This window comes from Dermacentor albipictus, chromosome 2, assembly GCF_038994185.2.
Source record: "Dermacentor albipictus isolate Rhodes 1998 colony chromosome 2, USDA_Dalb.pri_finalv2, whole genome shotgun sequence".
Taxonomy (NCBI): domain Eukaryota; kingdom Metazoa; phylum Arthropoda; class Arachnida; order Ixodida; family Ixodidae; genus Dermacentor; species Dermacentor albipictus.
In genome coordinates this window covers 149,672,976-149,698,163 of record NC_091822.1, presented here as the reverse complement: position 1 = coordinate 149,698,163, position 25,188 = coordinate 149,672,976, and the positions used below count along the sequence as shown (strand labels likewise).

Below are 25,188 nucleotides of genomic sequence, written 5' to 3'. Positions count from 1 at the left end.
AGAATGTAAGTCGCATCTTGAAGTTTCTGCGTACAACAGACGCTATGTTTCCAAAACAAACTAACTGCCAAACTGAAGTTCTTCTAAGGCACAGGCGTATGGCAACCTGTTTTCTGGCAGAGAAACGTTGGCGTCGCTACACACGCAAGAACACAAATGAGAGAATATGTTTTTTTAACTCTTGGTTCATATTCTTATTTCATGTTGGCCTGTTACCGTCAGAACGATAACTCATAGCTTTATGCATTGCTTTATTCTTAATGGCGTCGACCTTGTGATCTGTGTTCGCGTTAGACATTTTACCTTCGCATAATGTACTAAACATTTCCTGCATGTATGTATTCATTGAATAATTGCCTTCGTTGTACTTGTAACCCGTGTTCATTTTCCTACTGCGCTATTCTTTTTCAGCGAAGCTGTTGAGGGCTACTTCCCCCCCAGGATCGTGTCAGCGTTGCCGACCCAAAACTCGAGCCTTCGCCTCAGGCGTCCGCGTCATACGGCACCTGTCCCCCCCCCCTAACCCCCCACCCCTTTTCATCTCCATTTTCTCGCGACTGCTCTGTAGCCCTCAATATAATCTAGATATACTGGAAAAACTTATACTGAAATAGGCCGCTGAGACGACTCCATCATTACGGCGAGTTTCATTTACTTACCATGATTAGTTCGCTCAGAGTGAAGTTGTAAACGTTACAGAATTTCCGTCTGCTGTCATTACATGGCCCTCTACGGAGGGAGTACGGTTACAGGAGACGGCTGTAACTCATGTTTTATCTAAACTACCCCAAAACCAACTATATGACAATTAGCCGCTAAGACGACTCTATCATTATGCCGAGTTTCATTTACTTTTCGTAATCACGTAGTTCACCGTGAAGTTGTAAATATTGTGTAATTCACGCCTGCCATGCGGCGGTACTTGCACACGTCACTACTTAGTAAAAGAATAATAAATCACTCCACAGACAAACGATGTATCCGTTGTCTGTTTACTTCAATAATAATAATAATAATAATAATAATAATAATAATAATAATAATAATAATAATAATAATAATAATAATAATAATAATAATAATAATAATAATAATAATAATAATAATAATAATACCTATATTATGTAATAGTATCTGATACCTATACCTACGGTATACTTATACATTACCTCGATGTAGAACTGACTATGGTTTCACAATGTTGTACATATTGCCTGAGTGCTATACGTCATTTTCTGCTATTCGAGACTCATTTGTGACTTAGCTCTTGTTGACCTTATATTCTAGAGCATTTGACTTTTCCTTTATTATTGTAATTTTACACTGTTTCACGTTAATCCAAATATATTCCATACTATGTATTTAATATGCGAGTATTCCCTACATGGTACGTTTAATTACACTTGAAGTTCCATATATCTTTGTATAACGATCTACGTAAGTCTTGTACTCACAATGCCTGAGGTACTTCATTTCACAACACATATTGTACTTTAATATTGCTGAACATTTTCTTTTTTTTCTCCTGTTGTAACTGTCAATGTTATTAAATGGGTTTGAGAGCTTTGTCAAGTGGTCGTATGGACTGTTTTTTTCTCTCTTACCCCCAGTTTGTACTGCAGCACACTGTCATGCAAACTGCAATAAAGCTTTCATTGATTGATTGATTGATTGATTGATTGATTGATTGATTGATTGATTGATTGATTGATTGATTGATTGATTTACAGTGTCCTGAACATATCGCTGCGCGTGTTCAAGAAAAGGTTTTGCGCTAACCGCTACACTGTCCTTGCTCAAATTTTGCAGAACGATCGCATTTTTGGGTCGACTTTGTTTAGTATAACTCTTGGCACAGTTCATTGCCTGGTTTTTGAGGGACAAAAAAAGTGCAAATTTGCCTGCGGTTATAGGGATGCAAGCTGCTGCCGCGATGGAGCCAGCACAAACTTGTGTCGACACCTCTCGTCGTCTGCAGAAAGCAGCGTTTCAGGGAAGGAAGTCGCGTTCCAGGAGCGGCTAACACGCGGCAGCCCTAATATAGTATTCGAAAAGCTTCGAATATTCGACAGTATCAGTGGACGAATTTTCCGGTCGCATACGAATCGAAACGCAAAGGCTATGCGATTCATATTCGATATTTAGAATGTTTTGCACACCCCGAAAAGTTTTCCTGGAGGACAGCTCGTAAAAAAACGCTTACATTATTTGATGCACACGGGCATCAGGCCAAGGGCCAGACAACCCAGTAACTTCTAAGATGATAAACAACTTGGTTGCTGTGGGTAACTGGCGTCTAATTCCAGTCTCCGCCGCTGCCGTCCTGCAGAATCACAAGAAAGAGTTATTCTTTGCATCGGTCTGTCTCTCCAGAGACTCAAGTAAGGGTTGGTACACGCTTCGTATTCGAACAAGAAAAAGAAAATTCGACAACTTCTGGTAAATTCTCGGATCGAATACGAATCGATTAGCCAAAGACTATTGAATTCGTACTCACAGTGTCGAATATTCGCGCACCCCCTGAACTTAAGCTTTTTTTTCCCAACTGATAACAAGCGACGATATCATATAGAAGTGGAACACGGGTGATGAGGGAAATCTATAATATCAGCCGAGTTCAATGTGATGGCGAAGCAACCGACGTCGCAGGTTTCATTGGCCAGATCCGGCACTCTTTCGTGTGAACCAGGGCTAAATAAAGATTGATTGATTGATTGATTGATTGATTGATTGATTGATTGATTGATTGATTGATTGATTGATTGATTGATTGATTGATTGATTGATTGATTGATTGAAAAGAGGCCACCTCGACGCGCCGACGGCCTCCACCCTTTGGCACCGTTATTGCTTCGTATGGACTGCATTCTATCGCGCTGGTCTCGGCGTTAATGGAATGCAGGAGGTCCTCGGTCCGGTATCGATCCCACGGGTGGCCCACGAGCACAGCGACAATCGCGTGGCCTTGGGCACAGCTTCGCATTGCGGCATCATGGGCCTCGGTCCGCTGTGCTGTGCTCTCCATTCTGATCTCAAGGCGTGCGCTGCGGAATGGTCGAGCTGTTGCGTGCCTTCTTAATTTTAGAGCAAAGTTTTCTTTGCAATCTTCTCCTAGCGTTTCAGATGCCGGCTGCTTCTGCATAGCCGACAGTATACGACAACTTCAGCCATCAAGCAGGCACGAGTGCGACTGTGGTACGAGAAAATTCTTGGCAAATGCCCAAGAGTGGGTATGTGCCACTGTTTAAGTGCCCGAATAGACAAGTAGAACAAGACGAAGGAGCTCGAAGAGATCGAATGAGGCGGTCACAAGGAGTTGAAGATGTCGGAATCAAAAGCAACTTATAATGCTGTGAAAGAAGTGAAGTGTACAGAATCGAACCGAAGCATGCATTGAGGGAGGAGCGTTGAGCGACGGATAGGCCATCGGCAATTTCGTCCGCGCTAGAATTTCCAAATAGGCGTACCATGTCCTCACGCTGCGCCCCCTGAGTGGCTTGAAAACCCTCGTGTGGACCCCCGCTCAGCGATTGTGCCCGGCAACGCGTCGGCTCACAGTTTGGCTCGAGATCTCGCGCGCCGAGCCTCGTCCGCGGATGCGGACGGCGTGAACGAGGAGGAGAGACACGAGGAACCCTGCGAGACTTATCACGAAAGAGCCCATAGGCGTCGCGCGCTCCCACCACCGGCCAAGCAACTCGATAAAATGCAGGCGGTCGCGTTTAGGCGACTCCAGACGAACACATACCCACACCCAAAGTACATTACCAAAATCACAGGGGGCAAAGAAAGCGAGCTATGTAGGCTCTGTTCACAAACAGGGACACTCACACACTTAATGTGGGAATGCACCTCGCTCCCATTTTCTCATCCCTCCGTCAGCAGCGAAACTGACTGGACAGCCTGGCTCAGTTACGGGGACGTAGACCGACACCTTGAACATGTGGACTGGGCGGAGAAGGCCAATCAGGCCCAGGGCCTTACTTGAGCCCGATCTCTCAGCCACCTCCCCCTTTCCCCTTCCCCTTTTCAATAAAGTTTACGACCACCACCAAGAAGTCGGTAACACAGATGGAAGAACACAGATGGTAACACAGATGGTAACACAGACGGTAACACAGATGGAGATGGAAGAAGTCGGCTACACAAAACCAAATAAGGGCCGTTGCGAATCGAAGCACAGTGGTACCTCAGCATTTTCTCCTGCATTGCTCTAAGTACTTTTATTGTCTATTGTTATCTGATAACCAGCGTAAGCCTAATTTGAATGATTGCTTTCTACCACGACGCAGGGGGCCCACCGAGCTGCCGTCTCGAAAACGAAGAAGTACGAAGAGTTCACGAGCATCGATCGCTGAACGAAAAAGCGGAAGAAGAAGTAGATACGGATCGCGAGGAGGGCTCCGCGGAATCGTCCCGAGGTGAAATTTTTTCCATGGCGACTGACCAGAAGAAGCTTCCCAATTCCAGGTGAGGTTTTCACGTGTGACGCAATCTCTAGACTGGCTGTCGCAGGCTCATTTCGGCAAAAAACAAAAAAAAAATGCCTGGGGTTCTACATCGCTTGGGCCTATAGTTATACGAGCGAAACCTCTGTTAAGCACAGTTTGAAACGCTTCTTTAGTGCTTCCTTCCGGCGTGCTGTGTCGGCAAGAGGCTCAGCCTCTGCCTGGTGCCTGCGGCGAAGAGTATACGGGCTCCCACCGGCGCGTCCGTCATCCATGGCCAGACTGAGCGACCAAGCTTAAGGTGTGTTTAGAGTACGACGTTATCAGCGCCTTGGCGAGAATCGGAGCGCGTTGACAGCGCCCGGTTACGTAGGGTGCACCAGTGCGTCGAACCATCGGTCGAAATGTCAACGCTTCTCTTGCCAACGTGACGTAAAGTGTGCGCGTTCTCACGCTACGTTAGGCTATATTTATCCCTTTAAACCCTCGCCTAGTCAGTGGCACACAACGGCGAGGCTCGAGCGAGCGCAGCTGAGACGCCTCTCCGCAGCGGATCACGTGACGTGTGTCCCCCCTCACACGTGCCCAAACGCACGCCGTCACACGGTCAAACGCTCCCAAGAACAAACGCTCGCCGAGATTGACCTTGGGAGTCGTACCTCGAGGATTAGAGCTTTTGTTCTAAAGGAGACGAAAGAACAGTGACGATTCTGCATTTGGCTCTCGAAGTCGTCTTTGATGGCGTCTGAGCACTTTATGTCCAGTGACAAACGATTTGGAACTAACAATGCAGCCTCTCCGGGGTGGCAAGCGAAAATCACAAAGAGCTGCGCGCAAACTCAACAGTATTATTTGAAGGACTCAGATTAGGGGAAAAAAGCCGCTCGCAAACGCAAATATCCGAAGCTACTTGGGTTTTGATGGCACGCAAGCATCTTGCGCATGGAAGCAGAAAACAGGCTTCTTAGGTCTCCTAATCTGAAAAGTAAAGCCAGTTCCACGCAATCAAAGCTGCCAAAACAGCAGAGCCGGTGGCTGCTTTCTCAAGTTTGAAATCGTGTTTAGCCCGATTTTCATGAAAGTATTCTTTCTCGTTGTCGTCGTTTTGCTACATTCGAGCTTCAGTTCGGGATTGCGCACTCTTCAGTTGCGCGAGGCTGTGATAAATTAGACCACAGTCTATCAGACACGTTTCAACTGTGGCGGCACTCACGGTCGAGGATTTCTCTCTTGGACACCCTTTGCACCATTGACATCCATTGGCACCCTCGGTAAGAGGAATCTCTCTGCGTGAACGTCTCTACTCGGCCTCCTATTCTCGAAGTTGGGGGTTAGCTTGCCTTTGCTGGCGCTTGGCTTGCGCTTCCCGACCTCGATCCTCGGTGGTAGCGGCACTGCTCCGCTTGTGCTTTGCTTGCGCTTCTCGCTCTCGAAGCTCGGGATTTGCGCAGCGTCGGCGCTGCCACTCGCGCGAAACAGCGCGCGCCGGCGAAACACCTGCTCCTATACCCCTCTTCTCCCCTTCCCCTGGCTCGCGCTCTGGCGCGCATTGCCCGCGCCACCCCCCCCCCCCCGCGTTACACCGGACAACAGACGGCGCAGGGTCGACTTTGAACAGGTCCGCTGTTAAAACTCTGTATTATTTGCAGTGCTCTTCAGCTTAGTCGCGCAAGCTAGTGACTCGCATCTGACAGGTAATATGAGCGGCTTCCATATACGACTGACTTTCAGTACACTAGCAGCCTTTTTTCTCCTTTTTTTTTAATCCGCACCATTCGAGATCTCCGCCATTGCCAGTGATCGAACAAGCGACATCAAACTCAAGCGGAACGCCATGTCCAATTAGTTACCGCGGCAACTGGTTGGTATACGTGAATGTGACAAAAAAATAATCGGTGAGGTCCAAGCAAGCGTTACTGCGGTCATACATAAGCGACTAATCTTTAGTATATGTGGGATGATTTAGAAGCAGTGGCGCTTTGACGCAGATATGCGCGTTGATGCAGCTGCCACTGCATAGGAAGAAACTTTACGGAGTTGCGATATAATTCACAGCAACACAGTTACCTAACGCTCCGATCAGCAACCACGCCGAATTGTTAGGAAACAGCGTGTTCTTCACCGCTCACCATTAAAGAAGAGTGAGGGTGGCAGCAGGCATCAGGGAGAGAGAAAGCTTTATTGACAATTCTTCGTCCGAGTAGTCGTTGAGCTGGACTCCGACCGCGTCGGAGGCCCCACTCTTGGCCTCTTGGGTAGACTCAGGGACTCCTGGTATACAGCACAGTGTGCTGGCTCAGCACATTGGCCACCGTTGTTTGTCGAATGTTCGTGGTGGAATGGTGCACTCCTCCCAGTTGGTGGGACGCTTCTTCGCTGGTAATATAGAGCATGTTGTGTATTTAAAAGAGCACGTCACGGAGCACTCCCGATATGTGTACTTGATGAAGGGCTAAGCGCCGTGGTGCGCAGTCCTTACAGGTTTGGTAGCCTAGGTGCATTTTAGTATAATCGTGAATGGCGTGACTTCAGTAATGTCTCTGTTTGTGCTGTTAGTATGTTCGAGGCTGGCTGTTTTAGATGCGTGTAGGATGGTGCGCGGAGTAGTGTGATTGCGACCTTGCGAGATTTAAGATCTACAGCCAAGTTACGCGATATATATGCAGCTATTTTTATGGGGTCGTAACATTATTTTCCTGCTGAGAATGGCGAGCGCAATGACCGCGCTTTTCCCTGAAATCACCATCAATAGCTCTTTTCTGAGTAAATAAAAGTTAAACGAACAGTAAGTCGGTGCATGATGAAGCTTCAACACCGTGTTCATTTTCCCATGAATATCTATGGTGGCCCACCATCGCTCCGCGTGAAGCCAAAATGCATGCGCCTCGGGTTGAAATATTGGCGCAAGCGTCGTTTGCGGCCACAAACAAGGCTGATGGGCCGTGTTTCCAGTGGACTGAAATTTGTTCCTGAAATTTGTAACGCGTCGGCAGCCTCCAGTAGGCTAACAGGAACACCCATAACAGTATGAAGGATTTTTGAAATCGTCTGTCTAAGCCTCTCCAGGGCTGCTCATCCTTGGCCATGGGACGCGCCACTAATCTTCTCTGCTGGCATTCCATTCGCAGGGATGCCTCGACGATTCCTCCGCGTTCCCATCAAAGCCAAGACGGGAGCAAAAAGAAGAAAAAGAAGCAACGCCGGCTCAAACGCGACGATCAAGTGTCTCACCCGAGCTGCTTGGCGCAGGAGTCCACCACGCCTTCGCAGCAGTCGTCGACGGCGTCGGTGTCGTCGAGCGCGACACTGACGCCGGTCGTCAGCGTGTCGCCCAAGACAACCGACTGGACACCGTCCGCCTCCGGAAGCGAATCGGTCAGCACCGCGGCTTGTGAGCCCGCCTGGCTGGTACCAAAAGAAGGGGCAGACGTTGCCACCGTCAACGTCTCGTCGCCGTTGCAACAAAAGAGCGCCACGGAGGGCAAGAGCGCTGCTTCGGCCCGAGAACTTGTTGACCCGCGGCCCGCAGCAAAGCCAGAGCGGCTGCAGTCAGAACCCTCCTTCGGCGCCACGGCGCCGCCCGGTGCTCACCCATGGAGCCTCCGATCCTCCTCCCGTGTCTGGGGAGGGAGCCTATTCGACCTGTCCCCAAGCACCAAGATGGACGAGACCACCCTGGTGATCGGATCGCGCGCAAGCGCGCCCGAGCTCCTCGACACGTGGTCAGCATCGCCCTGGATGGAACCACGCAGTTGCGGTGTTGCCTCTAAGGATTCAGCCACGGCGCCGTACCCGATGCGTCAGTCGTTCAGCGCGACCACGTCACGGCCCGCAAGAATAACGATGCCGTCGTGGCTCTTTCCAAGAGTTCGAGGCCGCGAAACGCCAGGCGGCTCGTCGGTGCCGTCAGCAATGCCTCCGTTGACGGGACAACGGCCCTACGGTGTGGGCACAGAATCCGGCGGTGCTCGGAGCAATCTGCAGGTGCCGTACACTCCTACTCTGATGTCGACGGGCGCCTCGACTCATCCGAAGAATGCCGAAAGCCGTATCGCCGGAAGGAAAGACAACCGTTCGCTGAGCTTTTGCCAACTGGATGGCGATCGAGACGTCGTGAGTGTACATGTATGTAGCGAGAACTGTAATTTGAGTTCTTCTTTAAGCGAATAGATTTCGCCTTTCGTGCTCGTTTGCGTGGTCGGTAGTTGGTGTTCGAACTTTCACGCCCGATACAAAAGGCGCCGATTGGCGCGCGCGTCCTCGCGCAGCCAAGATTGGTTCACCGCGGAACGCCAACTGTACGGGGGACGCGTTCACATTGGCAGGACCTTCTTCGGTCTCGCAACGCCGATTCTGCGGCCGCTGATCTTGGCAGCGACTGGGAAATCGACGTCGCACGACTCAGAAATGCCCTCGTCGTGCCGGTCGATCCGAGACCAATTTTCGTCACAGAAAAACAAAAACAACAACAAAAAAAACGGAACCAAGAGCCATTCCACTCTGGCAAGGTATATGGCCAACAAAGATGTTTGGCACGCGACACAGAGGTCACGCAGAATTTTGAACAAAGGTACGAACTCATTTAGCGTTATCTTTATATACATTCGCGTGAACGACGGGACCGCCGCCCTGAGGTGCGAGAAGGAACTAGACACGCGTGACGTTTCAACGGGACCGCCACCACGCGAGAGCCGAAGGAAATGAAACTATTCACTGCAAAAATGTTTACACCCTTAAAAGTTTTATTCTCGTACTGGTAACACCCTTACCGTTGGGGCTTTGCAAAAAAATTTTACAGGACGACAACGCAGCTCTAACTAGACATACGATGACAAAAGATGTAGTTGAAAATTGTGTATTCGTTCTGACAGCGTTGGGCGATCAAAAATATCAGACAGGACAATTTCATATCTCTGCCTGAGAAATTCTCTCGTCAGATGTTTCTGTGCGCCCAAGGCTGCCAGAGTGATTACATAGTTTTCAACTACGTCTTTTGTCATTGCCCGTCTAGTTAGAGCTACGTTGTCCGTTTCTATAAGCTTTTGTAAGGCCCTAACGGTAACGGTGTTACCACTGCGACAAGAAAACACCCTTAAAGGTGTAAACATTTTTACAGTTCGGATACGCAAGCACTTGGAACGCCGACAAAGAGAGGGTGGGGTGAACCTAGACATGGCCGACGCGGGTCAAAGTGTAGTATCTGTTCTTATCAGCTTAATATCTGATACGGGTTCTATTTGGACGCAAGTTAGTTTTACTTCTGCAAATGGGTGAAGTGCTTGAAGCCTGCTTCACCTCCACCGCGGGTCGGTCAGGTATTGCATTATCTGTGGCATCCGCATACGGTTTTTGCACACTCAGAACAAGAATGCATGGAACCCTAACCATAAACAGCTTCGCCGTAAAAACATAGCCCGTGTGTCGCAAGCCAGTCAGAACACGCGATTTTTCCCTCCCCGGTTCACGAAAGCTCGGCTTCCCGAATCCCGAACTGCGTGAAATCCGCATCAATTTTAGAGCGCAGCTCTTTGGCGTCCGTTCCTGGGTTTCGCGTCGTCGTCGGCGTTGTCGTCGTCGGCGTCGGCCTCGTAACCAGCTCGCCGACGAATCTGCTGCTCCGCCGCCGCGCATGCGCGCTGTCGGCTCTCCGGGCGAGGGAGGATGATGGAAGGGAGGAGGAGAGATTGTGGAGGAGGGCTGGCTACACAAATGGCTCTTTGGCGTCCGTTCCTGGGTTTCGCGTCGTCGTCTGCCTCGTAACCAGCTCGCCGACGAATCTGCTCCGCCGCCGCGCATGCGCGCTGTCGGCTCTCCGGGCGAGGGAGGATGATGGAAGGGAGGAGGAGAGATTGTGGAGGAGGGCTGGCTACACAAATGGCTCTTTGGCGTCCGTTCCTGGGTTTCGCGTCGTCGTCGGCGTTATCGTCGGCCTCGTAACCAGCTCCGCCCCCCTTTCATCCCCCCAGCGCTAGCAGCGACCGACTGATACCGCTTTCGTGAGTCCGCTACCGCACTCACGAAAGACGTCGTGCACTTCCTGCAACTCGCATTAACCGTCCATCGATCCACACCGATGTTAGTAGTGGGGGACTTTAATGTTGACATAAAGACAAACAGCAATTTCCTAACACTTATGCGGGAGAACATCCCGTTCCTCTCGCTTGTAACGCGTCCCACGGCTGTGACAACCTCGCGAGGCACTTGTGTAGATCTCGTCTTTGAGAATCAAGCATTGGTGTACCAAGTCGAACATATATCAGTCTATTTCTCCGACCACAAAGCTTCCTTCATGACTGTCAAGAACTGTTAGTGGAGTCTTTGTTAAAGGAATACGTGTGAAAAATAAACAAAAAATTCTGTGATAGCGCATACATGTGTTGCTCGATTTCTTTGCCTCAATCTATCAAAAAGGTGAAACAGCTTATTTGCTGCGCTCAAATTTCGCATTACGAAGTAACGTAATCGTCGGTAATTTTTTTTGTTTGCCCACATAGACCGAATACTTTTGAGCTAGCGATGAATTTAAAACAAATCTAGGAAAAGTTAGCTTACGAGCTTGCGTGCGTGCAGAGCGCATTTTACGAAAGTGGACCAGCGGCAATCATTTCGTGATCCGACCGAGCCCCGCCAGTATGAAAGGGGCTTTATAGCTACTCGAGACGCTCGTGCTACGTACGAGTGTTCTGTGGAATCCGAAGGTTTAGGTGCTGTACTGGAGCACTCGGGAAGGAGCATTCCACCGATTACATTCGCCTATACCTACCCGCGCCATCACCTATATCGCCGTTTCACTCCGTTCACCTGTTGCCGACGACGGTTACATCCTGTCACCCAACACCACCGTCGTCCTGTCGCAGAACGTCGCATTCCCACACACGGTCTTCCGTATAGAAGACAACGTCACCTGTCTTCCTGTGGTGAATTTCGGCCTATATGCCCTCGTGTGCTACCTCAGGGAATATCTCTAGCAACCTTGGCACCGGCTTGCGACTATACCATATTTCTGCCTTAACTAGTGAGACTGCGTCGCGTACCTCTGTTGGTTCAGGCCCTAAAACCTGAGTATTCGAACCTTTAACGACTATGATCGCTCCTGACCTTCCGGCCCACCGTGCGGACGCACTTCGTTGCCTTCTCGCCTCGTACCGGGACATTTTCAACCTCGATAACCGGCCACTGGGTCAAACGATGGTTGTGAAACATCGGAGGCCCACCGGCAACGCCAGCCCGATTCACCCCCCTCTCCTCCCCCCCCCCGGCGGGCCTGCCGCCTCTCCCCTACTCAGCGTCAAGTCATACACGAGGAAGTCGACAAGATACTTGTCCGAGATATCACTGAGTCTTATTGTAGCCCTTGGGCTTCTAGGGTCGTGCTCTTCAGACAGGATGATGACAGCTGGCGCTTCTGTGTCGACTGTCATCATCTGAAAAGAGTAACAAAAAAAAAACAAGAAAGGCGTGTATTCGCTGCCGCGGATAGATGACTCCCCCAATGGTTTATATGGCGCAAAATATTTGTCTTCGATAGACCTTCGTTCCGGGTACTGGCAAATTGCAGCTGGCGACATGGGCTCTGAGAAGACCGCTTAGTTATGTCGGTCATCCACCCTACATCGTACCCCCTGCCCGCATAGCGTCGGCCAAGAACTTCAAGTGTAAAGCCCTCATGTCTGTACCGTTACATTTTCATCTTTATTTTCTCCGCGCGCAGCATCAGAATGGAACCACCTTTCGCACCAAATTGCAGCAATAACTTGTCCACCAACATTTGTGATTGACGTAACCAATTTTCTTTCCGAGTGACGGCATGTGGCTGCATTGTTAACACACCGCCAATGTAATACGCCCAAGACGGGCCTTTAAGGAAATGATGTGATGCGATCATATCGACACTCCAGGCGCACTTCTGCCATCGCCGTGATGTTCCGTATAAAGTCCAAGGGCGATAACACTGTCGCCGCGCGCCGTATGCTGCATGTGCGAGCGAAAGCGCGCGAGGGGAGTCAATTATGGCGGCTCAGTCCGGCGCTCGCAAGCAAGGAAAGCGGGGAGGAAAGGCGCCTTCTTCCGTCGCGCGAGAAGGCCGCGGGAGGGGTGAGGGTGGGGGTGGCATTGTACTTCACGAGCAACTACGGTTAGCGCGGCCGCGCCCGAGGGGCGCCGAAGACCGTAGACGACCGCGGCTCAAGCTTGTGCGCGCAAGGAAAGAAAGCGGGGAGGCAGCGCACTGTCTTCTATCGCGCGCATAGTCCCGCTGGGAGGGAAGGTTGGGGGCGGCATTATACTTTGGCTGCAATTGGGTATTTGCGGCCGAAAGCTATCTTTATTTGAAAGCCATCTGCAGGGTGTAGGTGTGCCAACGGCTCGTACTTTTGTGCGGGTTCTCGCTGCTCACTTTGCGTCGAAGCGATAGACAGCACGAAAGTCACGTCGCTCGGTGCTTTTGCCGCGCTTCCTCAGGCCAGCGTTTTGATTGCGTGTCCACGGTTACCGAGTGTGATGAGTGTATGCTTGGTGTGCCTGCCGACACTATGCTTGTTAATTTAGTTTATAAGTGAACGTTTACAGATTTAAACGGCCGATGAAGCTACTACCCTTACTTCATTAGCTGCATACTGATTTGCTATCGCAATCGATGTTCCTTCCGCCTTTTGAGCGAAACTAGGTCTAGGCATTTCTGCCTTCGGCGGTTCCGCACTATCCTGGATCACCAACTACCGTAGCGATAACACGGGTGAACACAAGCAGGTGCATAATTCATGCCTTCTTGCATATTAAAAACATGGTTAAAGAATTAATACTGCACAGGGAAATGGATAGTTATTACTAAGCCGTATTTCGCCCGAAGTAGACGACAGTACGTCAATGGAGCCAAAGCCTTAGAGATTTCTAACATACAATATCTCGAAAAGCCATGGACCTTGCTCTGGCTAGTCTGAAAATTTCATCTTCATACCTAATTTGCATTATCAACAACAATAATATAAAAATCGAAGAAAAACAGTTTTTAATATTCCTTCTTGGGCCTTTAAATTACTGCTGCGGCTTGGATTGGTGTTGGGGCAAGGAATCCGCCAAGACCACCGACGAATACGTCCGGTAGTAGGAATGAAGGAAAAAGTTTGTTTGGCATTAGTCACACGGCTCCAGTTACGGATGCCCGCTCCCTGCAGGAACAACTTTAACGTTCAAGTGCAGATCAGGACACGTCGCCCCCTCCCCCCTCCCACTGTACGATTAGTCGCCGCTTTTAATACCGTCGTCTTCCCTAGGCGACTCGACTACGGCATCTGATGACTGTATCGCCGCCAAACACAATCCGTAGCACCCCATCCCCTAGCATCCCCCTCTCCGGCGGTATGGGATTTGTGGCAGAATAGCAACCTGCGAATCCAAGGTTGGCGCCGTTCTTGGGTAGCATTTGAGATTGGCCCTCTTCAGCATTAGTTCAGGCTGTCAGGTAGTGGTGTTGCCTTTTGTGGACCCGTCAGCAGACGATGTCAACGCTGCTTTGACTTATTGGTAGGCGCTGATGGATGGGTGGGTGTCGCCTCGTGGCAACCCCCACCTTTGGCTGTGTTGCCTGTGGCCTTTGGCCATGATGAGACGTACCAATACCAACTCGAAAAGGAAGGCAGATATGTCTGTACTTATATGTTTCGGCGCAAAGTGCCTGTCGGTATGGTCAGCATAGGGGTCGCTTGCTAAAACCGCATGTAACTAAAACGTAATACTTAGGGAGCCTATAATGCCTATGTTGGTTCCATAATACTGTTGACATGCATACTTCTTTGCGACTTCCACAGCGAAGCTTTTAAGGGCTACTTTCCGCACTATCGTGTCCGCGTGTAGAAAAAATCCCGAAGATAGCGCAATGCCGGGCCGACCCGCGGCGAAAGTGAAGCAAGCGTGAAGGACTCCCCATACGTGGGCCGATCCCGAAGATTGTGTAATGCCAGGCCAGCCCACGGCATAGGTGCAGTTCGCCATTAAGGGACCCGCATACACAGCTTCGCTGGTCATCCTTCACAGAGTGGAAGGCCAGTGAGTTTTTTATATGCTTCGTTTGCACCTTTCGTTCAGTGTACGAAAAAGGGATTGTCTATTTATATTGCACTAACTCGATCCTTTGCGCATCATACACACAAAAGAGACAACGACGTATCTTTTTATTCAAGCCCCTGTACGTATTTCACGTCGCTCTTCTTTCAGAGACAGCTTCCCGACGCTGTCGTCGCAGATCCTTCTGTCGGAGTCACTTCGAACAAAACAGTGGTCATCGCCGCAGGGTTCGGCCTGTTCTGGGTGTCGTTCATCGTCGTGCTGCTCCTCCTGTGGGAGCATCGCTTAGTGGAGCACAGCCGGGACCCAATGTGCCGAACGGAAGACTGCGTTCGACACGCCGAGCTTCTCGCCAACATCATCGCCACCTCGAGCGTGGATCCCTGCGAAGACTTCGCAGCGTACGTCTGCTCCTCCCCGTCGGCCGCCGGCCTTGTTTCCAGCGACAACCACCACGCGTCCGCCATGGACGCCGCAATCTACAGCTGGTACAGCGGACTCGGAGAAATGCTACACGTCGGTTCTGCCTCGGTGCCATTCGGTCGCAAGCCGCTCGAGATGTACGAGTCCTGTTCGGAAGGCGTTTCGGGGCTCGACTCCGACCCGGTCGAGTTCCTGCGTTTCGTGAACGAGGCGGGGCTGAGTTGGCCCGACGAGCCGTCGAAGGGCGCGGACGCCCTCTCCGTGTTCGTGTCGCACGCTTTTTATTACGAAGCTCCCGCCTGGTTCTCGGTGGCGATTTCGGAATCGACAAATCGCAGCGACTGGCGACTGGTCTTTTCGCCTAGTCGTCACCTGCCGGGCATGTTGGAGCAGCACGAACGCGTCTTCAGGAGCGGCTCTCCCGTACGTCACTACAGAAACACTTTTCGAGCCATCGGAGGCGGCGATGTGGGCCCTTGGAACGAAGAACTCATCAACGAGATGGCCACGATGGAGCGCGACGTGTTGTGGAAGCTCTTCGGAGCTGTATCGAGTCCGCGTAAGGCGTCGGCGCTCATATCGCTCGAAGAGTTCGACAACTACACCCCCTCCATTTCCTGCTCGAGCTGGCTGAGGGCACTGAGGCAAAGCCTCCCGCTGCGTCCGACGTTGGCCACCGAGGTGTACCTAACCGACGTGACGTACATAAAAACCGTGGGCGAGCTTTTTGCCAAGTACGACGACCAACGACTTTTGCGGCATCTTTCTTGGCTTTTCGTACAGCGGTATGCTGCAGTCGTAAATGTCAGCGTGCTCGTCGATGGCTACATGGACTACGAAGCTGCGAAAGCAGCCCGCCACCAATTCTGCGGCTTCAACGTGGAAGTGTCTTACAATCTGTTACTTTCCGTGCTGTACTTTGTCTTGAGAATTTCAAACTTCGACAAGGCTTCGATTGACGCCACCTTCGACTCCCTGACTGCGGCAGCCAGGCATTTGGTCATTAAGTCGAGCTGGCTGGACTCGGAGAGCAAATGTGTGGCCGCAGAAAAGCTAAGGGCCGTTAAAATGGGCATCTGGCCCAACAAGGCACTTTTGAAGCCTAAAACATTGGAAACCATCTACGGCGACTTTCCGGAGGACCAGGGTTCGTTCACCGCTTACTGGACCGAGACGAGAAGGAAACTGCGTGAAGCGAAGCAGGACGTGTTGTACCACCGATTCGCGAATCGGCCGATGAATGCCGCAGAACCGTACCTGACATACGAAGCTATCGCGAACAGCGTACTAATCGCCACCGGTGCCGTTGCCAAGCCGCTGTATTATAGCAACGGTACGAAAGGCATGATGTACGGAGGCATCGGCTTCTTGATGATGTTAGAAATCGTCAAGTCGCTGGACATCAGTGGTTTGCGCTGGCATCCGAATGGTAGCGTCGTGGATTCCATACTCTCCGAGGCATCTATGGAGAAGTTCGATATCCGCGACTCTTGCCGCGTTGGAGGAGAGAACGTGAGCGTCTTTCCGGAAGTTCCAGCTTTGGAAGTCGCTTACTCCGCGCTTCAAGAGGCGCTGACGAGGGACCGACGCCGGTTTAGAATCTCCGAGAACATCACCGAAGAGAGGGCGTTCTTCCTAACCCTTTGTCTTATGACGTGTCGCCGGAAACGCCTAGTCAGCACTGCCAGAGCCGACTGCAACAAGGCCGTGCGATATTTTCGCCTGTTTGCGAAAGCGTTCTCCTGCCCCCTCGGTTCGAACATGAATCCGCGCACCAAGTGCAAGTTCTTTGCCTGATCGACACAACGCTGCTGACGTGCCCAGACATAGACCGGCAGTATTTCTTTTTTAACATCCCTCTTGTTCTCCCATTCGGTTTCATTTTTTCACTCTCCGTAAGACAACGTGTATAGCTGTCGCTTTGTTTCCGTAAATCGTTATGAGCTTCTTAGCCCGCTGATATTTGTGAGATTTGGTGGAAACGGGATCTTTCGACTTTATATCATTGATGTGCGTTGAACCGGCTTGAACTACACGCAGTGCTTTCGCTTGATGCGGCGCGTGAGGATGTCGACGAGGAATTCGTTTCGTTCTACAAGACTGTCCTGCCCGTGTTACTGTTGTGCATGTGTACACGCCGAGTACCACGCATTTTCACGTTCACCTGCGTCATTTGCCGGCGGATGTCCTAGCGCCTCTTCAATTATCCGGAGGAGGCAACTATAGGCAGCGCGTAACATCGGACGCCGAAAAGTTCTGTGGCTTAATTGCCCCACTAGTCTGTCTGTCGGAAGAGCACCCTCGAAACGACTGCTGTTCCCTTATAGCATAGATTTTCCAGAACTACTCTATGACCGCTTATCACGTGTCAGGTTACACATCCGTTGATAGTGTAATTGACGTTGATGAAGAAATGCAGTGTCTTCAACTAATTCCGGTTCCGCAATCTGTACTTGAGGCGGGCGTCGACGAGTACTTGAGATGACTTGAGATGACGTCGACGAGCCGATTGCAGACCAGAGCGTGTCCATAGCAAGTGCTGTAGGCCGGCCTCCTGTACTGGCGCAGGATAGTACGAGCGAATAGAGGAGGCATCGATATCCTCACTTCACGCGGATAGACGGTGTGACAGCCTCACTCACGCGAACTCTTCAGAGCGATACCTCCTCTTGATGGGTAAGGCCATCCGGAAGGTCAGATACCACACGGAGGTAGAGCTCTTGGGGTGCGCCGAAGGATTCTTTCTGGATGCCCATTGTTTCAGAGAGCGGGAGCGTCAGGTAATTAATTACACATGTAAACGTGGACGGGACGGTGCAAACGGTGTCCTTAGTGACTTTGTAGGGCATTTATCGGAAATGTCGCAACCTTCTCTCCTTAAGGAGAACCGGCGCACGGCACACTAGCCATTGGATTATGTCTGGGTTACTACTTCGTCTTTCGTTACAGCAAAACTCCGATAGTATAACTGGCGCATGCGCACTAGTTTGGGACCTTCCGCAATAATATTAAACACCAACGGTAGCCGTTCTGAACATCACGCGCCAGCAGTGCACCAATCATAGATGGGCAAAAAAGCACAAAATATTCAGCAAGCAAGACAGTGAGGAGGAAGGCGGCAATCGAAAGATTAGTGCTTCGCCGTACTTCCTGAGGGGTTGCAGATTTAAGTGTCATTTCCTTCCTTTAGATCACTATCATCCCCTTGAAAATTATTTTATCCGGGAATATTAATTGTGCCCTGCCAGCTGCGTCCCACAAAGCCATTTTCAATGTCTTGGCCTCCAAATCGGTGCCTCGGCGGTTTCGTACCTCACTGGAGCCTTTCTATTTGTCGTCCCCGACTGTGCAGGACTGCCCGAGACCCTGCACACACAACGCTGATTGGCTGAAAGCACCGCCTCGAGCAGTCCGGGACTGTCAGGCCGGGATAATCGAATAGGTCCACAGCACTTCCAGGCTAGCTGGCTGGAATGCGGAGGCGTCAAAAGCGCGACGTGCTTTCACTGGTGGAGGCGGCTACTCTGTTCATACACGTCACTACATTGTAAAATAATTTACAACCTTAAAAGTGAGAAAGGGCGTAAACGTGTCTATAACCCATAACCTTAGGGTGTGATATGTATAACTCAGACCCTAAGGGTGTGAGTTATAGACACATTTACACCCTTTCTCACTTTTAAGGGTGTAAATTATTTTACTGTGTAGGGGTGACCTGGCGCTGCGGTTTACCGCGTGGTGGCTACAATCACAGTCAGGTCGCTCACCACCATGCATTTCGCCGTATTTGCTTTTAATTGAGCCAGAAAAAAGTAAAATTTATCCATTCATTACGCTTGAAAGGCGCCTTATTTATACCGCCCAGTAAGCCCTGAATGTCTCCGCTATGTAGGAATTAAGGCCATTTGTCTAATTCTAAGACCGACATCGGTTAGACGTCACACGGAGGTACGTTTTTGCCAGGGAAATCTAAAGCGTCTAGAGTATAAGATAGGACGTGTGATTGCTTTTCTTTTTTTGGTCAGCGCCATTCAAGAAAACACTTTGCACCACTGTCTGCGTTAGTCCAGGCTTTTTATGGTTCATCTCACCAGCTCCGTGCACAGCAGTTGAATCAACGGTCAAGAAACCCGCCTCTGACTATTGTCCTCGGTGCGACGGCGACTTAATGAAAGCTTCTTGGAAGGATTAGTAACATACAAAATTAAAAATTAAATTAAATTATGGGGTTTTACGTGCCCAAACCACTTTCTGAGTAGCCAGATTCTCAGCGATAGGCGGCAGCCATCTTTTATTCCTTTCGGAACGGGGCAGCCTACGGCTATTCCGAAGAAAACCCAGTTTTGTTCGGCATATTAATGTATCCTTATCGCGTACACGTCACTTTGACGCGGTGAGTTTGTGCGGTTTTGTGACGTCACGTGCCAGGCAGGTGAAGTGGGTGCAGCCCGAAAACTTTTTACCAATAGCCGAGGACTAATGGCGAGAAAGCGTCGAATCAGAAATAACTGTCTTTCTTTTATTCTGTCAAATCATGCATAATAAGTGTGTACACATCATATCAGATGGGGAGCTATCGCGGTTTTCGTGAAGTCGCGTGACAGACAGGTGAAGTGGGGGTGGTCGAAAAAAGTTTTTGACCAATCGGGGAGGGCTGATAGCAGAATTGGAATAGAAAAGTTTGGAATAGTTTTATGTTATAACGCCCCTGGTTTACGTTACAGGATAAGAAAACGTGGCTTGTAAAGTTGACTGTGTGATTTGCTAAGCGGACATCTGTTGGGAAATACTCGTGCCGGGCAGACTTAACCAGTCATGAGCGCTCGAATGCTCACGAGGTGTTTATCCCAATAGTGAACGTGACTACCCTTGTATACTAGTGCTGCTTCCCGCCGAGCACGCTTGTATATAAGCGGGCGCCCATGGGGCCTGGTCTCTATCTCACACTCGTAAACCGTGAACCGTCTCCGAAAACATTGCCGGGCCGAGGCCAGAGAGAGAGAGAGAGAGAGAGAGAGAGGGAGAGAGAGAGATAGCTAACGAAAGGTTAAACGCAAGGGCGAGGAGGACAAGCTTAAAGCCACGCGCGTGGGCGTAGACTCCGTTAACGAGGCTCCCGCGAAGGCGTTAAAAGTACGACACCCCCCGACGCGAAGCCGCATTCCCCTGTCTCCGTGAAAACTGTGCATCGTTGGTGAACGTATACTCGACATCAAAAATTATCAGGGTGCCCTTAGGCACATGAGTTCCAACAGATGACGCATATTGAATTACTGTCGCCACGAATGCCGTTTCATATATTCATACTGGCCAAGGCGCCCGCCGGCGAAGCTTGGCGTAGACGTTTTATTGCCCCAGTGAAACAGCCACAGGAGACAACCGCAGTTAGGCTGACGCTTGTACTTACGGAATGCTGCATTTGGACTCACTTACGTAAGAGAGAAAACTATACCAGAACCTTGGGTTTACACGTAGTTATCACTCTACTCACACACACAAAAAAAAATATATTCGGCTAAACAACTTGCAAGGCCAGATGCCAGGCGATTGCGACGGCGGACATTTATTAGTGAAGAATGAGGGAAGCTAACGCCAAAGGGCCTTCGTGGATGGAAAACCTCGCAAACTGGGCATCAGTGCTTCCTGCGCAACTGGAAGTATAACTGTAAGTGTAGGATGCCGTCGTTACAGCTAACTTCGACCGTCGTTAGCATGGTCGTCCTTATAGTAGACTGCCACCACGTCGTGACCCCCGCCGTATTGCGAAAATCCCTTCATCGAATCTCGCCGAGTGTCTGAGAGCGCTTTACGCACAGTGAACATGTGTCGCCATGATGTCCACCGGGCATAGTACACGTAAATCCTACTTCTTATGCAATGCCCCCACCGCACAGGCCTTATTAGTAGCGCCTAGACATGACTGTCTATACAGGTTATAAAACGACAGAACTGTAGCCTGATGCGGCGGTAAATTGTAGCCGCGAGTTTCAGGCTGTTGTGCCATTACCACAAGCCCGGATTCCGAATCTGCAAGATGCAGAATCTATCCTGCGAGCGCCATAATTCTCCCTTCACAAGTCAAGATGCTGAGCCGTCAGGCAGCGGGTCCTGCGGGAGAAGCGGAGAAGCCTCGGCGAGCCGCAAGTTTGGACGTGTCGGCGTGTGCCAGACAGCCCGGCGCCGCACCTCCCTTTGCCTGGAGGTCACCGCGCGCGCGAACTTTGAACCGGGTGGCCAGCGCGGTCGCTGGTTGGACCCCTCGAACGACCGTCGTGTGCTGACTTTGTATTGGGCCGTTTGAGTGACAATGGTCCTCGGGGATTATAAAAGCAGCGACACGCCGCTCGAAAACAGGATCCGCCAACCCACCGGGAGAGAGTGTCGCTCCAGACTGGGGTGAGATGTGTCACGCGTTTTCGCCGGACGTCGTCGTGCGAGAACAGTCGCGTTTGTTGTGAGCACTCGGCCCCAGTGCCGACCCGTTCATGTCCTGTATGATAACCTGTATATAATGTATAAAGTCCCTTTTGTTATTCTCATCGACGCCAGGCTCGGAGTCTTCGCTACCAACGCTCTGTCACGAAACGGGTGACGAGCGCTACGGGACCACAAAGCCGTAATCGTGGTGCAGCGGTACAAGTTCGTAACACTGGTGGCACCGGTTGGGTGTCGTAACACTGGTGGCACCGGTTGGAAGTTCGTAACACTGGATGGCAGCTACGGGATTGACCGGCATCAGCTACCTCGGCGCGGTGAGTGCCTGAAGTTTACCTCAAACACCAGACTTTCTCTGACACAGGTTATAGTAGCTTAGGGAAGGATTTGGTGTTGCATTGTGATAACCTTGTGTGTTTCAAGCCTAGTAAGAGTGTTTTGAAAACCAGGGGATGCTGAGGGGGTAAACAGGGCAGTGTGTGAAATACTTGCATATGTCTTACTAGTAGTGTTATAGTAGCGTACGGCACGTATATTCAAAAAGGGCAAACAGCAGGAGGACAGTGTGAACGATGGAGAAGTACAAGGTGAAGGAACTTCTCGAAATTTGTGAGGAGTTGGGCATTGAGTTGGGCTCAACCAAAAGAAAGAATGCGATCCTTGAGGTCATGAGGACTGGGGACGTAACGACTGAGGAAGCCGCAGAGGCCTGGGCGGATATCAATGAACGTCGGGAAAGGGAGGAAAGGAGAGAAAAGGAACTTCGCGAGGAGAAAAAGGAGGAAAGGAGAGAGAGGGAGCGACGTGAGCACGAGCTTAAAATGAAAGAGTTGGAGATCCGAAATAACTCGCCGGCGCCTAGTCTTACTTCTAATGTTCCAAGAATACGAGATCAGCTTCCACCCTTTGTCGTCGGAGAGGATATGGCCAAATACCTCGTGAAATTTGAGCACGTGTGTGAACGGAATAGGATTGAGCGATCCCTTTGGGCACAGAATCTGTTAGCCTTGCTTCCTGGGGAGGCATCAGACGTAATAACTTGCTTATCGAAAGAGGCGTTTGAGAGCTACAGTGATGTGAAGGAAGCGCTACTGCGGAAGTACAAATTGTCGCCCGAAGCTTTCCGGCAGAGGTTCCGGTATGCAAAAAAGGGAAAGGAGTCGAATGTTGACTTCGCGTTTCGTCTAAAAGCCGACTTGGTGGAATGGCTGAAGGGCGAAGAGGTTTACGACGACATCGACAAAATTGTCGAATGCATCGCGTTGGAGCAGTTCTACCGTTGCATTGATGAGGATGTCCGGCTCTGGCTGCAAGATAGGCTAAAGGAGGTTAAGCTAAACAAGGCAGCAGAGTTAGCGGAAGAGTATTACACCCGCCGCAGCTTGCACAGCAAGGCAGTGCGCGTAGAAAAAGCTGATAGGAGAGATTGGTTTTCCGGGAAGTCCGACGAACGGAAGCAAATCACGCGTCGCGAGTTTCGGGACGACGAATCCCTTACCAAAGAAACTGTAAGGGATGGACAGAATGCATCTCAGAATGATGACGATGGTCCGAAACAGCGAAACGAAATGACGCGTTCTTTTGAAAAACGGAAACCGTTAACCTGCTACAATTGCAAAAAGCAAGGGCACATCGCTGCAAGCTGCCCAGAGAGAATTGCTTTCGCAACGATACAGGAAACTCACAAGAACATACGTCTATTGGAGCCCTATGTGCAGGAAATTAAGGTAAACGGCAAGAAGTGCCGTGCACTTCGGGACTCTGCAGCAACTATGGACGTTGTTCACCCGTCTTTCGTCTCCTCGAGTGATTTTACTGGAGAGTGCGTTAGGATACGGCAAGTGGCCGAGAAGGAGAGTGTCTGTTTACCGATCGCAACGGTTACCATTGAAGGAGAGTTTGGGAAACTTAACACAGAAGCCGCTGTGTCAGCCGCCCTCCCGGAGCAATTTTCCTACCTCTTCTCAAATAGCTCGGAGCAGCTGCTGAGGGATCAGGGCAAATCATTCTTTGCCGACGTGGCGTACATGGCCCCCACGCGATCCAAAGCGCGCCTGCTGTCGAGGGAACTTGACTTAGCGTCGGTGAGCGAAAGGCGGTGCGGCACACGGACCGATCACGGTAACTTGAGTGGCGAGCAGTCACGGGAGAGGCAGAGCTCGGAGGCTGGCCTAGACGAGCGGGTCCTGGAAGTGAGTGGGAGTGACGCGTACAGTGCTAGCCACGATATAGACGCGACGCCGCAATTAGGCGACGCGGGCTCCACACTCGCTCCGGTTTCCGCCAGCCGGCAGGAGCAGGCTGCAGTTGAAAGAGAAAGTCTGATTCGCGAGCAACAGGAAGGCTGTTCATTAGCCGATCTGAGGAAGAGCGTCAAACGGGGAGTGAAAAAAAAGAGGGTTTCATTTGGCAAGGAATCTGGCTTATTGTACCGCCGCTACACGGATAAGCAGGGTCGCAAATATAAGCAGCTTCGGATTCCGCGAAAATATCACCGGGAAAAATGAATGACCTCATTTGCTTCCTCAGAAGTATGTTTTCGGTCCAAAGCGATTTCAAGGGGACCATTCCATTTGTAATTATTATTGCTGATTCTTAATTGTTTCTATTTTGTTGTGTTGTTGATTTGAAAACTGATTGTTTGAGCCTTGTGTGCTAGATCGTACACCTCCCTCTTGTTGCAGCGGGAGCAAAAAGAGGGATAGCAATTTAGTTAGGTTGATTTGAATTATGGCCTTGTCTGGTGTTTGACGGGAGACAGAGGGCACTTGTTCGTGTTGGGTGTTGCCTTTTGCCGGTCGGTTTTGCAAGCTGCAGAACGACCAAGCGGGACCAGTGGCGAGAAGCAAGGTCTTAGGAACGACCCGAGCGGAGCTGGTCAAGGTGCCTTGGCGACGACGTGGTGAGCAGAGCTCCTGTCCTGGCGAGTCGGACCTGGGCACGTGAAGTTACCTGGCGTCCCGACACTGGACGTGAACTTGGACGAGCCTGACGAACGTGCGCGCCTGGCATCCGAGCCACGTGGAGGCAGCTCGTCTTCCCGGCGCCTTATCTGAGGGCGGGGATGCTGTTGTGCCATTACCACAAGCCCGGATTCCGAATCTGCAAGATGCAGAATCTATCCTGCGAGCGCCCTAATTCTCCCTTCACAAGTCAAGATGTTGAGCCGTCAGGCAGCGGGTCCTGCGGGAGAAGCGGAGAAGCCTCGGCGAGCCGCAAGTTTGGACGTGTCGGCGTGTGCCAGACAGCCCGGCGCCGCACCTCCCTTTGCCTGGAGGTCACCGCGCGCGCGAACTTTGAACCGGGTGGCCAGCGCGGTCGCTGGTTGGACCCCTCGAACGACCGTCGTGTGCTGTCTTTGTATTGGGCCGTTTGAGTGACAATGGTCCTCGGGGATTATAAAAGCAGCGACACGCCGCTCGAAAACAGGATCCGCCAACCCACCGGGAGAGAGTGTCGCTCCCGACTGGGGTGAGATGTGTCACGCGTTTTCGCCGGACGTCGTCGTGCGAGAACAGTCGCGTTTGTTGTGAGCACTCGGCCCCAGTGCCGACCCGTTCATGTCCTGTATGATAACCTGTATATAATGTATAAAGTCCCTTTTGTTATTCTCATCGACGCCAGGCTCGGAGTCTTCGCTACCAACGCTCTGTCACGAAACGGGTGACGAGCGCTACGGGACCACAAAGCCGTAATCGTGGTGCAGCGGTACAAGTTCGTAACACTGGTGGCACCGGTTGGGTGTCGTAACACTGGTGGCACCGGTTGGAAGTTCGTAACAAGGCTCAGGCCGATGAGCGCGTAAGACAGGCTCTCGGTG

The 25,188-nt window shown here is 50.9% G+C and overlaps 1 protein-coding gene and 1 pseudogene across 2 annotated transcripts; both read left to right on the top strand.

The window, feature by feature from the left end:
• Nucleotides 1-4,347: 4,347 nt before the first annotated feature.
• LOC135899816 (endothelin-converting enzyme 2-like) lies at nucleotides 4,348-17,365 on the top strand. 2 transcript variants are annotated; one of them, XM_065429164.1, is made up of 3 exons: nucleotides 4,348-4,470; nucleotides 7,577-8,561; nucleotides 14,661-17,365. In XM_065429164.1, the coding sequence occupies exons 1-3, from the start codon at nucleotides 4,436-4,438 to the stop codon at nucleotides 16,728-16,730; spliced, it is 3,090 nt and encodes a 1,029-aa protein (XP_065285236.1). In that variant the 5' UTR covers nucleotides 4,348-4,435; the 3' UTR covers nucleotides 16,731-17,365. The 2 variants fall into 2 exon arrangements, with proteins under 2 accessions (XP_065285236.1, XP_065285235.1); XM_065429163.1 differs by having other exon boundaries at nucleotides 7,577-8,573.
• On the top strand, nucleotides 9,621-9,797 carry LOC135899917 (U2 spliceosomal RNA; annotated as a pseudogene).
• Nucleotides 17,366-25,188: the final 7,823 nt, after the last annotated feature.

Coding starts and splice junctions, on each gene's coding strand:
- LOC135899816 (XM_065429163.1), top strand. CDS start 4,436: ATGGCGACTGACCAGAAGAAGCTTCCCAATTCCAG. Junction 4,471..7,576: donor AAGAAGCTTCCCAATTCCAG/GTGAGGTTTTCA, acceptor TTCCATTCGCAG/GGATGCCTCGACGATTCCTC. Junction 8,574..14,660: donor GAGACGTCGTGAGTGTACAT/GTATGTAGCGAG, acceptor CTCTTCTTTCAG/AGACAGCTTCCCGACGCTGT.